Source organism: Danio rerio, chromosome 14 (genome assembly GCF_049306965.1).
Source record: "Danio rerio strain Tuebingen ecotype United States chromosome 14, GRCz12tu, whole genome shotgun sequence".
In the NCBI taxonomy this organism is placed as follows: domain Eukaryota; kingdom Metazoa; phylum Chordata; class Actinopteri; order Cypriniformes; family Danionidae; genus Danio; species Danio rerio.
This window is the reverse complement of record NC_133189.1, coordinates 3,851,381-3,867,500: the sequence shown is the minus strand read 5'-3', so window position 1 is coordinate 3,867,500 and position 16,120 is coordinate 3,851,381. Positions and strand designations below refer to the sequence as shown.

Sequence of the window (16,120 nt, the reverse complement as noted above, 5' to 3'; positions counted from 1 at the left end):
TGGGCCGAACACATGCTGAGCAAAAAATCTCTGGGCCACAGTGAAACAGAGAACGGGGAGAACGTCTATTACTCCTTCAGCTCCGTCAAAAAGACACCAACAGGTCAAATCTAATGCTTTTCACTCTTTTCATCTAAAACTTTTCATCTAAAATGCTTTCCATCTAAAACTTTTCACATTTCCGGGTTTCTCAGTAGTGGAAGTCGTCATACTGTAGTTGTTAAACTTAGAGCGCAGCATGGGAGAGCACAACAAATGTTTTACAATCCTATTTTCTGAATAATTAAACACACACGGCTCGCACAAGCAGTAATTACTTACTCTGAAAATTGATGCTATGATAATACATACGTAAAAACAATTCAATGTTCATACGTTTTATATATTTATATAGGCTATATTAAAAACTTTCAAGGATTTAAGATTATCATGACAGTTAAATGTGTCATAGTCTCGTGAGAAGGGTCGTACAAGTGATACACATTGAAAAAAGACTTAAGGGGCCTCATTTTTTACAAAAAATTACATAAAGTTTTCTTAAAGTACATCCAGGATTGTTTGGTATGGCAGAATAAAAACCAACAGGTTTATCAGTAGCAAAGCGGAGCACTGTTATATAAGACTGAAGGGCTTTATTCTAAGAAAACAACCACCCACTTATTACACAACTCCTTGCCACAAAACATAAACATTTGACACAGAATAATGTTCTGAGTTGTAAAAGTTTACTAGCTCTTCAATTAAATCCAAAGCTGACAGTAACAAAAACAACCGATGTAGCATTCACGAACCTGTGCAATATTCAGTCACAAGATGGCGCCAAACAGTCAAAAACACAATGCTGACAGAGATGAAAACATTCGATGTAGCATTCACGAACCTGTGCAATATTCAGTCACAAGATGGCGCCAAACAGTCAAAAACACAAGGCTGACAGAGATGAAAACAACCGATGTAGCATTCTCGAACCTGTGCATTATTCAGTCACAAGATGGCGTTCAAGCTGACAGAAATGAAACCATTTTAATAGACAACTAGAGCGTACTAAACTACAATGGTGCCAAACTGAAGAATGTGGATGTACTGTATGAACGTGAAGGTTTTAGTCAAGATGATTTAAAGTTCTGGGACGAGCCTGTGTTATTTAGCTGTGGTTATAGGGGAGAGCGGGGCACAAAGTAACACTTTGGTATTGGTCCAATTATGAACAAAGTAATGGGGTTAGACAAACCATTTTTTTTTACCAATAACACACAAGCCTTTCCTACAAATGAGCACTGGTTGCATGATCACCGGACCTATGGTTTCTGTGCAGTATTGCCAAAAGTGCCAGGAGTAACAATGTTACTATTTACCCCACCTGTGGGGCAAGTTGTAACAGACAGGGGGCTAGTTGTAACACAAGCTTACATAAGCAGATTTCACACAGTGACTTTAAATAGTAGCTATATTCCCACAGTAGTTGGCTCATTTCTTTTTTATTCGACAGAGCACAGTATGTTTATGTATTTATTTGTATATTGGATAAACACATTTGAATCTATTTGCATTATTATCCATTATTATATAATGCATTTATTTGCAGCATTAGCAATATATTATTTTTTTTATTAAAAAACATTTTTATTTAAAAAAGTTCCCAACATTACACTCAAATGCATTCACTGTGTGTTTTTCTTTCTAAATATTTTGATATTTTAGCCTAGAATAACAAAACAATTAAAACTCTTAAACAGAGCAAAGTTGTGAATGCAGCACCGACTCAAATTGTTTTGTCTGTTTTTAGGAAAGGAAGCTGTGGACTCTTGGTACAGTGAAATCAAAGATTACAATTTTGCAAAATCAGGACATCAACCTAAAACAGGTGCACTATCAGTTTTAATAAGCGGTTTCATTGAAGAACTGTTAGAAGTCCATTTCAGAACCATTTCTCAGTATCGGCTTACTTTATGATAATCTCTGTTATTGTTTTCATCTACAGGTCATTTCACGCAGGTTGTGTGGAAATCCTCCAAAGAGCTCGGAGTCGGTCTGGCTACTGACGGAAACACAGTTTTTGTGGTTGGTCAATACAAGCCTGCTGGAAACATAACCAACGCTGGCTATTATGAGCAAAATGTTCTGCCTAAAAAACAATAATGTTCCTTTTTTTGATTGTTTTAAAATATAAACGTATTAAGCAGATGCTTTTTAAGTGACTCAATCAGAGCTTTCAGATTAAATATAAAAGACAGGCCTATAATGCATTGTGAATAAATCCTGTGTTTGTGATTTTAATAAAGTAATCAATCAATTATAAGCAAATGTGTATTTATTTATACTGATTAACTGTATAATTTTGGCTGAACCAAATTTTGTCAAGAAACAAAGATATGAAACTATACCAGAATAATTTAACTTCGATGATACAACAATGTGGTGTTAGACTTTAACCCAACAAAATCTACTGTATTTATTAATTGTGTTAACTTTTTTTTTAATAATATAAAAATATTATATAAAATATTATAAGAATATAATATACAAATTGGCCAGCTCCTCCTCCCTCCGCGCCTCCGCTTCGCCAACGTAACACTGCGAGCCAAGCGGACAAACTGGTTGCAGCGGGAAAGTCCTCCACACGGAGGTGAGCCGTAAGTCATAAAAAACAAAATGCTGCCATACGTACCTTCAGCCATGTAAATCCCAGTCTCCAGAAACGTCCGCGGGGCTACGTTTCCAGAATGAGCTTGGGTTGATTTTGGTATGTAGTTTAACCAATCTTCCCATATAATAATTATACATTTGACAACAACATAAGTTAGTCCCTTAGGACCAAATGCTGAATTGTACACCTGTCACACTCTAAAATTCCATATTAATTTGGTTAAGAGCTTATTAGACAATAAATAAACTTAATTTGTATTTGTGAAAATTTCCTTGCTCGGTTAAACATCATTTGGGAAATATTTAAAAAAAGAAGAAAAAAAATGGGGGGTAATAATTCTGACTTCAAGTGTATATGCAGATGTGATTTGGTCTCTAAGTATGCTAAGTACACATAATTTAGTATATAAAACTACATCAAGTACACTAAAGGTTATAATGAGTTACTATAAATTAATTACAATTAAAATAAACCTAACACAAATTTAATTAAATTTAAGTAAGATTATGTTGTAAAGTGAAGAATCCTTACAGAAGCGTATTTGTTTTTCATTACAGTAAATCTTAGTTAAAGAAGGACATTTACGCCGCATCTTATATGAAAAACTAAATATGAAGTAGAGAAACACATTACTGCTATAACATGAGCTGAAGTTTGCATTGTCTGATTTTTTTCATTAAAAAACAATCAGTTATAAATGGCAAAAGTTCCTGCTCAGTTCATGGAGCTGACACTGTAATTTTGTCCGACTTCAATAGGCATAGCTTATTTTCATTTTCACATATGAGTTTACAGAATTTGTATATGCATAATAGTTATATTTGAGCCTGATTACAAAATCTATTCAAATTATCTTTTAGCCAGAAAAGAAAAGTTTGAATACATAAAAATGTAAGTAAAAAAAGTTGCAAACCCAAAACATCTGCGGTTCACCTTATGAGGAAACTCAGATGATGAAGTGTGAAATGCTCAGATGTTTCCTCATGTGTCAATGTGAGTCTCTCTGTCGGAGAGCAGAACACACACACACACTCTCACACACACTGAAAGTCTTCTCTTGTGGATGCTGGAGTTGAGGAAGATCATGCTGGTGTTTGAGCTGCTGCTGATACTGCAAACTGCTGCATGTGAGTCCACCTTCAGCTCAAACTCCTGCTCTGATCACTTACATTAGCATTATAACAACATCTGTGCTGTAATGTTAGATTAAGAGCATCATGCAGAGATCTAATAATCATGCTTTAGGGTCTTCAGGACTGTGTGTATTAGTGGTGTGAAGGTACCTGTGTATTAGTGCAGTGTTAATACAGTATGTGAGAGAATGCCGCTCACTTTTAGGAAACAGTGTCCTCTGTGGAAGTAAAACAGTTTTTAAAAAGTAAAAATAAATGAATTATAAGCAGTGTTATTTTAATAAAATCATCAAATAAGTATTATTTTATTATATTTTTAGTTTCCACATGCAAACAGGATTATTATTTAATTAAATTATTTATTACTTTCCATATCAAATTGTAAGTCACTGTGAACTTATAACTGACAGCTCTGATTTCCATGCAACATGACTGTATTTATTATAAATGATGGAGCATGTAATTATTTTTATGTTTATGATTGAGCCTCTGTATTTATAACATCTCTTGGTAACACTTTACAACAGGGGTCACCAATCTCGGTCCTGGAGGGCCGGTGTCCCTGCAGAGTTTAGCTCCAACTTGCCTCAACACAACTGCCTGGGTGTTTCAAGTATACCTAGTAAGACCCTGATTAGCTTGTTCAGGTGTGTTTGATTAGGGTTGGAGCGAAAATCTGCAGGACACCGGCCCTCCAGGAACAAGTTTGGTGACCACTGCTTTACAATAAGGTTCATTAGTTAATGCATTTACTAACATTAACTGATCATGAACAACACATGTACAGCATTTATTAATCATTATTGAACATTTACTAATGCATTATTAACATCCAAGTCCATGCTTGTTAACATTAATTAATGCACCATGAGTTAAAATGAACTAACAATGAACTACTGTATTTTAATTAACTAACGTTAACTAACATGAACAAATACTGTAGTAGATGTACTTTTCATTGTTTGTTCATCTTAGTAAATTAATTAATTAACATTAGCTAATGAACCTTATTGTAAAGTGTGACCCATCTCTTTTATTTTCTGATACTTCACAAGAATGAAAGTATCTTCTATTAGATGCTGACTGTGAGTTCAGTCGTAATATGATTGTGTTCTGCATCCTCTTGATCACCGCGGTTGTTGTGTCAGGAGAAACACAAATAAAGCCTTTTCTTTTAGGAAACAGTCACGTTCATAATGATGCTTTAGGACAGGTCAAGACTCTGAAATGTTCAGTGCTGATTATAGTGATTGTTTATTGTATTTGATGTCTGATATTTATATTTTATAGTGAAAGATATTTATAACGGCAATAAAAAACTGTAGATGTTGATATTTCCGTGCATGTGTGTGTGTGTGTGTGTGTGTGTGTGTGTGTGTGTGTGTGTGTGTGTGTGTGTGTGTGTGTGTGTGTGTGTGTGTGTGTGTGTGTGTGTGTGTGTGTGTGTGTGTGTGTGTGTTTGTTCAGGTGTGGAGCGCTTCTGCAGTTTTGCTCAGTCAGATCCCTGTTACGCAGCTTTGGGAGACAAACTCAACCTGCAGATGGTGGTTGCTAATAAACATAACCTGTCCATAAGAAAGAGGATAAACAACAACACACAAGATGATCTAGTTTGTAAAGTAAAATTATTGAACGCTTGTGATCTTTATAAAAACAGACCTGAAGTGAGAATCATTAACGGGACTGTGATAATAAACACTGTGAAGAGAGAAGATTCAGGAGATTACAGATTACGACTTAATAATCCTGATGGCGCAGACACGTTTAAAGATCTTCAGGTGAATGTTGAAGGTCAGTAAATCTCTCATCAGACTCATTATTACAATCTCATGTTCTCTAAAGATCTCCCACTTCTGCAGATCAGTGTTATATATATGAAGAGATCTGCGCACTAAACTGATCACTGAATCACTGCAGCACTGACAATAAATCATCTGCACTTGATGTACTGAGGTCATTTATAGGACTGAACATGTTTTTATGTATATTTCCAGTTGTTTTAAAAATAAAATTTTGTTTTCAGATGGTTAACCTGTTAAATTTTCTGACATTATAATCTTTAAAGAACATTTTGTATAGACATATCTTGACACAGACTCTGATTAGATGATGAGTGATGAAAGTATCTGTCATGTGCTCCGCCCTCCAGCTCCTGTTGGCTCAGTTAGGGTGTCAATCAACTGCTCCTCCAATCAGATGAGGTCAGTGTCCTGCTCCTCTGAGGGGGATCAGCTCCTCTACAGCTGGACTCTCAATGGAGAAACACTGATGGATGAAAACAGCAGCATTCAGCTTGAAGAGGAAACTGAAGGAGAAATCACCTGCACTGTAAAGAACCACGTCAGTAAAAGACAGAAGACTGTTAGCACCGAAGACTGTTTAGGTGAGATAGTCAAAAAGTTTGTTTGTTTGTTGGTTTACGTAGTTTTATTTATTCATTTGATGCTGTAATCTCAGGTTTAACCTCTAGTTTGACTTTTACAGTGACCAGCAGCAGTCTAACAACATCAAACTGGGGTATGAGTTTAACAGAGCAATACAGGAATCCTGATGGACAGATTTTGTTTCGTGTTTAATTGTTGTCTTCTGTGTTCAGTGTCTCACAGCTCTATGCTGGTCATTTATTTGATGACTCTGTTCGCTCTGTTAGGAGGATTTCACATCTACATCCACACACAAGTCAGGTGAGAGACGATTATGATCAGCGTTATTGATTCAACGTGCATATAAAGTGTGAAGATGATGATGATGATGTGATGCTTTTAGGAAAGAAAGAAGATCAAAACCTGATGATGAGGAGATTTAGAGAAGAACACAGAGCAGATCCCATCACATCTGTATTAAAATGACTGCACGATTTCCAAGAGTTTATTTTCATATAGTTTTCTCGTCTTTGATTGATTTCTCATTGTTTATAATACCTAAACCATTCAAACATTTCCTCTTTGTGTGTAACTCAGTTTTGAGTTTTGAGTTTTCAGGTTCAAGTCCCAGCTGGGTCAGTTGGCATTTCTCTGTGGAGTTTGCTTGTTCTCCCTGTGTTGGTGTAGGTTTCCCTCCCGCTATAGGGGAGTTGAATAAATATGTGTGCCATATAATATGCCATATATGTGTGTGTGTGTGTGTGTGTGTGTGTGTGTGTGTGTGTGTGTGTGTGTGTGTGTGTGTGTGTGTGTGTGTGTGTGTGTGAATGAGTGTGTATGGGTGTTTCCCAGTACTGGGCTGCAGCTGGACTTTCATTCGCTGCATAAAACAAATGCTGGAATAGTTGGCGGTTCATTCCACTGTGGTGACCCCTTATAAATAAGCGGCTAAGCCAAAGGAAAATGAATGACTTAATGAATACTTTTAGCTGTTTGTGCATTTATCTTAATTTTTTTGGGTCATTTTAGAATATCGCTAAACAGACCGTTATTTAAGAATTGTAAAATTAAGTCTGTTCAATTTGTTATGAAATTTATTCAGAAGATATAATTATCAATAATTAAAATAAAAGTAGTTCTAAATTAAAATGTATAATACAATTGACTTTCAGTTTAAAGGGACAGTTCACCAACAAATTGACTTTTACTCACTATTTACTCTCCCTCAGGTGGTTTCAAACATTTATTAGCTTCTTTCTTTTGTTAAAGATATTTTTATAAATGTTAGAAACTTGTAAGCTGTAAACAAATACTATGAAAGTCAATGGTTATGTTTGCAACATTTTTCAAAATATCTTCTTTTGCATTTAGCAGAATTAAGAAACTCAAACAGGCTTGAAACAAGTAAAGAGTGAGTAAATAATAAGAATTATCATTCTAGAGTGAACTACTGGATAGCACTCTCACCTCACAGCAAGAAGGTCGCTAATTCAAAACTTGGTTTGGTCAGTTGGCATTTCTGTGTGGAGTTTGCAAGTTCTCCCGGTGTTGCCGTCGGTTTACTCTGGATGCTCTGGTTTCCCCCACAAGTTCAAAGACATGTAGTATAGGTGAATTGGGTAAGCTAAATTGTCTGTAGTGTACAGTATGTTTGTGTATGGGTGTTTCCCAGTGATGGGTTGCAGCTGGAAGGGCAGTTTAAGCGGTGCGTAAAACATATGCTGGATACGTTGGCGGTGCGTTCTGCTGTGCTGACCCCAGATTAATAAAGAAACAAAGCCAAAAAGAAAATTAACGAATGAATCAGTTATTTAGGTCACAGAAATTACACATCAATAACAAAATATTTGTTTTATTTGTAAATGTTAAGAACTTATGAACAGTGCAGTCAAACAGAGAATTTTCAGTTTGTTTATTTAAATTTTGTAAACTTTTTACATTTATTTAAAGACGCAGAGAGCTTTATCCTCTAAATCATCATCTAAATATAACACTTTCTTTCAAATAAAGATTTATACTTTGGGTTTTGTCATGGTCTTCTGCACAGAGTAACCCGTGTGGTTTATTTTCGTAAATACAGGGCTGCCAACTGTAATACATTACTGTGTAGGATGAGGTTTGTTACACAATAGTAAACCAAGTGTTGCAGAACACGTTTGTGGTTTCTGATCTCACACCGCATGCCTTCTCAGACATCTTCTCAGATGTCAGAGACATTTGTTTATTAAAATATATATTAAAAATAAAACATTAAAGCAGTTTCCGGGTACTAAGAGTGTTGTATGGTTTTATGTGACAGCTCTTTTATTGATGTTGTTTCAATGGTGGAAACACTGATTTAGTGGCATGAGACATGCATGATTTCAGGAAGTTTGTGTTTCAACATATTCATGTTTAAACTTATTATTTTGCTTCTGAAATAAAGACTTTTTTTTCATTAAATCTCTATAGCAGTGTTATTTTTTATACTGACTCAAGCACTTACCATATGACATTGTTTGTTGTGAATTAATGCCCTCTAGCGGTAAAAATGACATACTACACATTTAAGCTGCCCACTACTATTAGTGCATTTTTAATAACTGTCTCCAACATAGTTTTCTTGGTTGCATGGGATTCTGAAGTCATTTATACACTAGAAGGAAGTCTGAATGTTTAGTATAATTTCATGGCACTGAGAACAGGGCTTTGAGTCAACAGGATCAATTTAAACACATACTGAAAAACATAATATCAAAAACTGCAATAAAAAAATAAGCTAGATAATTATTTGATTTTTAAAAAGAGCAGTCCAGTATTGTTCACCAAAAAAAAAAAAAAAAAAAAGCATAAACAGTTTAATGTAAGACCTCAGAGTTGAGACTGATAGTGAGAAAGTTGAGAGATAGTAAGGGTAGGGTGTGTTTGAGTAATTCTCCCTTGCACTGATTGGATAAGATTATGATTGCTGCTAATGACTGGACATGTCTATAGGGTATATGTACAGCTAGTGTTTTTTCCCTATCGATAAACTTCCTATGAACGGTTAATGTGACTTTTTTCAATTTTATACTGTTCCTCTCACAGCATCAGTGTTGTAATGTGATTTAAATATAATAGGTTAAATATATTTCGGCATTCATTTAGCAATTTCAATTTAGTAACGGTACAGAGTTCACCAGAAGCACTTTACTGGTTACTGAACATTAAAAGTCCTTCTGCATATATCCTACAATCGAGGCATGCCATTATAAGCTATATTTTGTTTATAAAACATCACAAAAAGATGAGGGGAAAACTAAAACAAAAAAAAAAGTTACTGTATTTATATTACTGTCTGCTGAAAAAGTAAAGGGATTACATTTAAGCCTTTTTCAGTTACTTAAAATATCCTTGCCCTAAAAATTGTAAATAAATTCAATCCAAATGTTCTGTAGTTCTACTTTAATTGATTTACATATTTTAAAGATGCAATAAGCTGCAATTAAACTTTCTAAGCCATGAAGTTATGCAGAATCAGTAGCTGTAGTTGTCTGTTCGTCCTGCAGATGTCGCTCTGCACAAAACTCCACATGTCTCTTCATGAGTCTCACCTGCAGGAAACTGAAGATCGAGTCCAGACAGCCTGAAGGTCAGAATCAGTGTTTTATTCTCTGACCACTTATTCAAGAGAGTGTGTGTGTGTGTGTATGTGTGTGTGTGTGTGTGTGTGTGTGTGTGTGTGTGTGTGTGTGTGTGTGTGTGTGTGTGTGTGTGTGTGTGTGTGTGTGTGTGTGTGTGTGTGTGTTTTCTTTGGAACTTTAAGCTTAACAAAAGACAAATTGTCCTTATAACGCGTTACTGTGTGTATATGTAATATATCTATATCACAGTTGTGCCAAATGTATGTCTGCCACTGCAGGCTTTGTAGGCCCAGAATTAACAACAAACACAATTGACACATTTCAACAAAGACACCCCTGTCAAGAGGAGCGTAGCAACCTTGGGGGACGAGGGGGATACCTTCCCCTCACATTAGGAGACAGACCATTTAGAAAGAATGTTAACATATAAACAGATATGCAAACTTATATTTATTAAAATGTCATTTGTTTTAAAGATAAATCCACGATCTTGCTCTCAGACACACGCCACTTCTCTTATAAGCTCAAAAAAGTGTGTGTTGTAAGTTATATATATTAACACCATTATAGATGGTTTCTGATTGGTCAAACTGACAGTGTTACAACAAATCGAATGCTACAACACTGACAATCTACCACAACTGATGCAAATACAACAAACAAGAAGTCTAGTGGAAGTTAATAAGTGTTAGTGCAAAATGACGAAGTGCAAACCAGAGTATTATGTGCAAATGAAATAAGTATGTAATATTTCAAAATATTATATTAATATTTATATAATATACATACAATAGTAATGGTGTATAATGTTGTAGAGAAGCTTTGTGTATCAGTCTAAATGTTACAATATCAAGTTTGTGTGAACATAATATATAGAGCATATGCAGATATTTACAGTATATATCGTTCTGAATGAGAGTTTAGAGCAAATGCCAGCCTTGTTCTGTTGTTTTTCCTCATCTATCTTTACATATTTTCTTGTATATACTTAAAATTCAATTTTATTTAATTCCAAGGATAAGTAGTTTCATCCCTCCTGCTTAATATGGTGTCCAATAAAACCTTGAATTGCTGAAATTCTTGCTCTCTGTTTCATGTTTCGTCTTTGTTTAGTTGTGAAGTGTCTGCCGTTCCCCGTATGAGAAAACTTCCTCTTCAGTTGGTGAGATGCTGTTTCCTCATGTGTCAGTGTGAGTCTCTCTGCAGAGCACACACACTGAAAGTTTTCTCTTGTGGATGCCGAGGTTGAGGAAGATCATGCTGGTGTTTGGGCTGCTGCTGCTGATACTGCAAACTGCTGCATGTGAGTCCACCTTCAGCTCAAACTCCTGCTCTGATCACTTACATTAGCAATATAACAACATCTGTGCTGTAGTGTTAGATTAAGAGGATTCTGTAGTGATCTAATAATGGTGTCTTCAGAACTGTGTGAATTATAGTGGATTTAGGATTTTGAACATTTATTTATTTATTTATTTGTTATGGTGTAAATATTTTTTTTCTCTGCTCAGAGCCTGAAAGTTTAGGCAAGGCAAGTTTATTTTTATAGCACATTTCATACACAGTGGCAATTTAAGGTGCTTTACATAAACAGGAATAAAAGAGACAAGTGTAAGAAAATAAAAACAAATAATAAGAATTATAAAAATAAGAATAAATAGATAAAACAGATAAAAATGTGTTAAAATCGGTTATAAGATAATGAAAAAGAAAAGAAAAACATAATAGTGTGATCTGTAGGATGCAGCACAGTGCTCATTCAGTAAGTTTAGTATTTTAATTTTTACTAAATCTTGAGTAATTAGCTCTTTTTTTGCTTATCTTTTTATGAATGCAAGCGTTAAATTTTAGAATGTTGATGCATTTTAGTAGTTTGATAAGCAAGTTACCCTGAAATCAAGACTGAAATCAAAACTAACAGTTTTCATTTCTGTGGATTATTGCTGTAGGTTTTAAATAAATCATCCTTTATGGCTTTAACTTACCATTCATGACATATATTCTCTGCCGATGCTTCATAATAGGGAGGAAAATTTAATCTCTTCTGTTTCAAGCTGATTTACTGTAAAATAATAATAATAATAATTCCTTACATTTATATAGCGCTTTTTTGGGCACTCAAATCGCTTTACACAATGGGGGAAATCTGCTCATCCACCACCAGTGTGCAGCATCCACCTGAATGACGCGACGGCAGCCATTTTGCACCAGACTGCACACCAGCTGATTGGTGGAGAGGAGACAGAGTGATGAAGCCAATTATGATATGGGGAGGGTTAGGAGGCCATGATGGATGGAGGCTAGTGGGCAAATTTGGCCAGGAAGCCGTGGTTAAACCCTTACTCTTTTTCAAAGGACATCCTTAGATTTGTAACGAGCACAGAGAGTCAGGACCTCGATTTAACGTCTCATCTAAAAGACAGTGAATTGTAAATCCGTAAAGCTGTGAATTGTGTCCATCACTATGATTGTGTTCTGTGTCCTCTTTTTAATTATCAGGAGCAGACACACAAATGACACATTTTCAGGAAAATAAAATCCAATAACACAACATTAGTCTTAAATGTAAACTCCCTGCTGGATTCTGTGAATGTTGGTGTTTAATTTAATAATTATAAACAATAGATAACCATACCGACAACAAAACGATTGGTTGGTTGACGGTGGCCATAGCAACGACAAACGTCAGGGAGGATTGTGAGCTTAAAACACATTTAAATCCGAAATTAAAATAAAATTAAATCTCTCTTTCCCACTGTGTGTGTGTGTGTGTGTGTGTGTTTGTGTACGTGTGCGTGTGCGTGTGTGTTCAGGTGTGGAGCGGTTCTGCAGTTTTACTCAGTCAGATCCCTGTTATGCAGCTCTGGGACACAAACTCAATCTGCAGATGGTGAACGCCAGTAAATATAGCCTGACCATAATAAAGAGAATAAACAACATAGATGATGCAGTTTGTAGAGTAAGAAATGACACAAAGAGAGCAAATGTATGTGATCTTTACATAAACAGACCTGAAGTGAGAATCATTAAAGGGACTGTGATGATAAACTCTGTGAAGAGAGAAGATTCAGGAAATTACAGATTAGAACTCTTTAATCCTGACGGCACAGAAACATCTCAATATCTTCAGGTGAATGTTGAAGGTCAGTAAATCTCTCATCAGACTCATTATTACAATCTCATGTTCTCTAAAGATCTCACACTCCTGCAGATCAGTGTTAAATATATGAAGAGATCTGCTCACTGAACTGATCACTGAATCACTACATCACTGACAATAAATCTGGATTATCTACAATATTTCACGCACCAAGACAGTTTTCAGATTGAAATATGAGCATTTCTCCTAATGCACATTACCAGCTGTTTAACTAACCTGCAATGTCCTACAGTGTTGTGACATGATTAACCTGTGCTGCATGTTTAATTCTCTGACATTGTCATTTTTTGTATAGATTTAGTCTAGAAATGTCTCTGATTCCAGACTCTGATTAGATGATGAGTGAAGAAAGTATCTGTCATGTGTCCCGCCCTCCAGCTCCTGTTGGCTCAGTGCAAGTGTCAATCATCTGCTCCTCCAATCAGATGAGGTCAGTGTCCTGCTCCTCTGAGGGGGATCAGCTCCTCTACAGCTGGACTCTCAATGGAGATACACTGATGGATGGAAACAGCAACATTCAGCTTCAAGAGGAAACTAAAGGAGAAATCACCTGCACTGTGAAGAACCACGTCAGCCAAGAAAACACGACTGTTAGCATTGAAGACTGTCCTGGTGAGATTACTGCATAGTTAGTTTTTAATTTAAATTCTAGTTTTGTTTTGTTTGTGTTTTTCAGCATGAGCTCAGCAGTCATTTCTGTCCATGTTTTAGGTTAGTTGGCTCAAAAAGAGTTCAGTTTGCTGTGATGTTTTTACAGGATTGACTACTGAGGCTGTGACCTCTAGTTTGACCTCTACAGTGACCTCTAGTTTGACCTCTACAGTGACCTCTAGTTTGCTCTCTACAGTGTCCAACAACCCAACAACATCAAACTGTGGTATGAGTAATACCACAATAAGGGAATACTGATGGACATCTTTTGTTTAGTGTTTAATTGTTGTCTTCTGTGTTCAGTGTCTGGGTGGTTTGTGCTGGTCTGGTTTTTTCAGCTGATGACTCTGTTCGCTCTGTTAGGAGGATTTCACATCTACATCCACACACAAGTCAGGTGAGAGACGATTATGATCAGCATTATTGATTTAACATACAAATTAAGTGTGAAGATGATGATGATGTGATGCTTTTAGGAAAAAAAACAGATCAAAACTTGAGAACACGGGGCGATTTAGAGAAGAACACAGAGCAGAAGATTCAACAGATTAGCAGCATCTCATCACAACTACAATTGACTTCATGATGTTGAAGAGTTTTGCATGGATGCACAGTTTATTTTCAAATTTAGAGGGTTTTTTAATTTTTACTTTAGTCTGCAGGTTTTGATTGATTTCTCATTGATTAATTTCTCATTGTTAAACTTTTCCTCTTGGTCTTTACCTCAGTTTTGAGATGTCTGGTGTTTTGCAGTTTCCTTCTTGCATTTGCATTTAGTGATTTTAATTTTACAAGAGAGAACTTAAAGGCCTACAAGTCTTTGCATGCCAACAATTTTGTTCTGTGTGGTCACGTGCAAGAAATAATGTTCCATCATTACCAGATTCAACACTAGTGCTAAAAACCGAGGTACTGCCTAGACAAAAGCAAGGAAAGAAGACGGAGCTAACGTTATACAAGGCCTGGGTAATCATCAACAAGCAAAGCAACTGCATTCTGACAGCGAACTGCACCTGTACGGCAGGGATGTGAACTTACACTTTCACATTTCATTCTTAGCATTCAGTGTCCGCAGTTTAATTCACCATGTTTAGCTGTTTTTGCTGAAATCATTCCTGCAATCAAAAAAAGGTGATGTGTATGATTCAGCATGGCATGAACTCACCTGATATAAACGGAGAATTGCAGAGTCCAGCATTTTTAATTAGGTCCTCACTCCATTCAGCTCTTATGATGGCAGTTAGCCAGACACGTGTGCAGTTGGCATTAAAAGCAGTGTAGTGTACGGTAAAATTTAAGTTTTCTATTTTTGGACTTTCGGTTTTGGCATCCTACCGCACAACACAACATTTTTGTATGGAAGGCCGTTGGGGCCAAAACGTATGCAACAAACGCGTTTACACGTTATATGTTTGCTATTACATCCGGTTTGAACCTGAGTGACGTCGTGTGACGTAGGTTGGTAATTCCCCTATTGATTTCATAAACACAGCACTACAATATTCTCCCAATAAATTCAGACAAGCTTTAGCATACAATTATACATTGTATAATCATTTAATACCTTGTAAAATAGCATTTACGACTTTTTAAATTCTTTTAAAGGCCCTTAAATTTCTCTAAATTGATTAATCAGCTTTTATTCATTTGTAAGTCCCAGCGGACGCTCTGATCACTCAGTTTCACAGTCTGTGGTTCCTCTGCTTGTTTTTGACTCACTATGTTAAGCTTTGCAAGAAATGTGTCATTAAATATTGACAAGATCTGTGTCATTAAATAATGAAGAATTGTAAATGGAGCATGTGTTCAGTTTAAGATGAGCTTTCAGAGTTAAAATAATAAACTTTAAACAGATGTCAAAAACTCATTTTTTTTCATGTTTGGTAGTGAAGCTTGTTAAATGATTTATTCAGAATCTGATTGTTCTGGAATCCTCTGTGGAGAGTGTGAGTAATGACTGTGATTAGAGCAGACTGATGTTTAGAAGTTGTAGGCGTTTATAAGTCAGTGGTGTCAGATATAAAGACACAACAGACCAATTTCTATTTGGTGATCGGCAAATTTTGTTTACTGTTTTTATAATAGCAACCAATGGGTGAAATAAACAGCGTATTAACATATAAAATAATGTCTAAAAGGTAATATAAATTTTAAAAAAAATGTAAATTTCCCATGATAAGAAAAAAAAGTTAGATATTAGGCATGTGTTGTGTTTGTGAATGACACATCTGACCTGAAAATGCTTCAGTTTTAATATCACAGTAACTTGCTCATTTTACAGAAACAGTTTCATAAAGATATTTTGAGCACAGATGAGTGTGATAAAGAGGAATTGGTGCCTGTCCTCTTCTCTTCTGGACTATAGAGAAATAATGATGATCATTTGACTGTTTCCAGAAAGCTTTTTTTTTTTAGTTTTATAAACGTCTGATTAGATGTCCAAACATAAATGACTTGACTAAAACAAGATTCATTTTGGGATGTTTAATTCTAATAATAGTCCAAAAACAGACTAGTCTACTTCTGGACTATTTAATATTTTCACTGACAGGTTAAATTTAGGC

At 35.7% G+C, this 16,120-nt stretch overlaps 3 protein-coding genes across 7 annotated transcripts in view; all 3 read left to right on the top strand.

Annotated features, from left to right (window-relative positions):
* Positions 1-2,299, top strand: part of im:7150988 — a 4,590-nt gene extending 2,291 nt beyond the window's left edge. Inside the window, exons 2-4 of the mRNA XM_002667777.6 lie at positions 1-103; positions 1,787-1,864; positions 1,982-2,299. The exon at positions 1-103 is cut by the window's left edge and continues 107 nt beyond it. Of these exons, the coding sequence (XP_002667823.1) occupies positions 1-103; positions 1,787-1,864; positions 1,982-2,139 (339 nt within the window). The 3' untranslated portion in view covers positions 2,140-2,299. The remainder of the gene's footprint in view (positions 104-1,786; positions 1,865-1,981) is intronic.
* Positions 1-8,949, top strand: part of LOC110440216 (uncharacterized) — a 30,035-nt gene extending 21,086 nt beyond the window's left edge. The window contains exons 1-6 of one of the 2 annotated variants that reach the window (XM_073922476.1): positions 3,616-3,774; positions 5,248-5,571; positions 5,930-6,163; positions 6,265-6,297; positions 6,377-6,464; positions 6,547-8,949. In XM_073922476.1, the coding sequence (XP_073778577.1) occupies positions 3,711-3,774; positions 5,248-5,571; positions 5,930-6,163; positions 6,265-6,297; positions 6,377-6,464; positions 6,547-6,586 (783 nt within the window). In that variant the 5' untranslated portion in view covers positions 3,616-3,710 and the 3' untranslated portion in view covers positions 6,587-8,949. Of the gene's footprint in view, positions 1-3,615; positions 3,775-5,247; positions 5,572-5,929; positions 6,164-6,264; positions 6,298-6,376; positions 6,465-6,546 lie in introns of those variants that run through there. The other variant, XM_021481288.3, reaches the window with a different exon arrangement.
* A 704-nt stretch (positions 8,950-9,653) lies between these two features.
* Positions 9,654-14,408, top strand: LOC101883913 (uncharacterized). Of its 4 annotated transcripts, XM_073922473.1 has the most exons (9): positions 9,654-9,753; positions 10,859-10,907; positions 10,990-11,048; positions 12,559-12,645; positions 12,755-12,888; positions 13,284-13,517; positions 13,663-13,782; positions 13,860-13,953; positions 14,033-14,408. In XM_073922473.1, exons 2-9 carry the CDS (start codon positions 10,884-10,886, stop codon positions 14,106-14,108), a joined length of 828 nt encoding a protein of 275 aa, XP_073778574.1. In that variant the 5' UTR covers positions 9,654-9,753; positions 10,859-10,883; the 3' UTR covers positions 14,109-14,408. The 4 variants fall into 4 exon arrangements, with proteins under 4 accessions (XP_073778574.1, XP_073778573.1, XP_073778572.1 ...); XM_073922472.1 differs by having other exon boundaries at positions 9,714-9,753; positions 12,559-12,888; XM_073922471.1 differs by having other exon boundaries at positions 9,714-9,753; positions 10,859-11,048; positions 12,559-12,888; positions 14,045-14,408.
* Positions 14,409-16,120: the final 1,712 nt, after the last annotated feature.

Bases quoted from the DNA above. Each gene is read 5' to 3' on its own strand.
- LOC101883913 (XM_005174511.6), top strand. From the start codon at position 10,982: ATGCCGAGGTTGAGGAAGATCATGCTGGTGTTTGGGCTGCTGCTGCTG. The intron at 11,049-12,558 runs GTGAGTCCACCT...GTGTGTGTTCAG, and splicing joins GATACTGCAAACTGCTGCAT to GTGTGGAGCGGTTCTGCAGT. The intron at 13,783-13,859 runs GTATGAGTAATA...TTCTGTGTTCAG, and splicing joins CCCAACAACATCAAACTGTG to TGTCTGGGTGGTTTGTGCTG.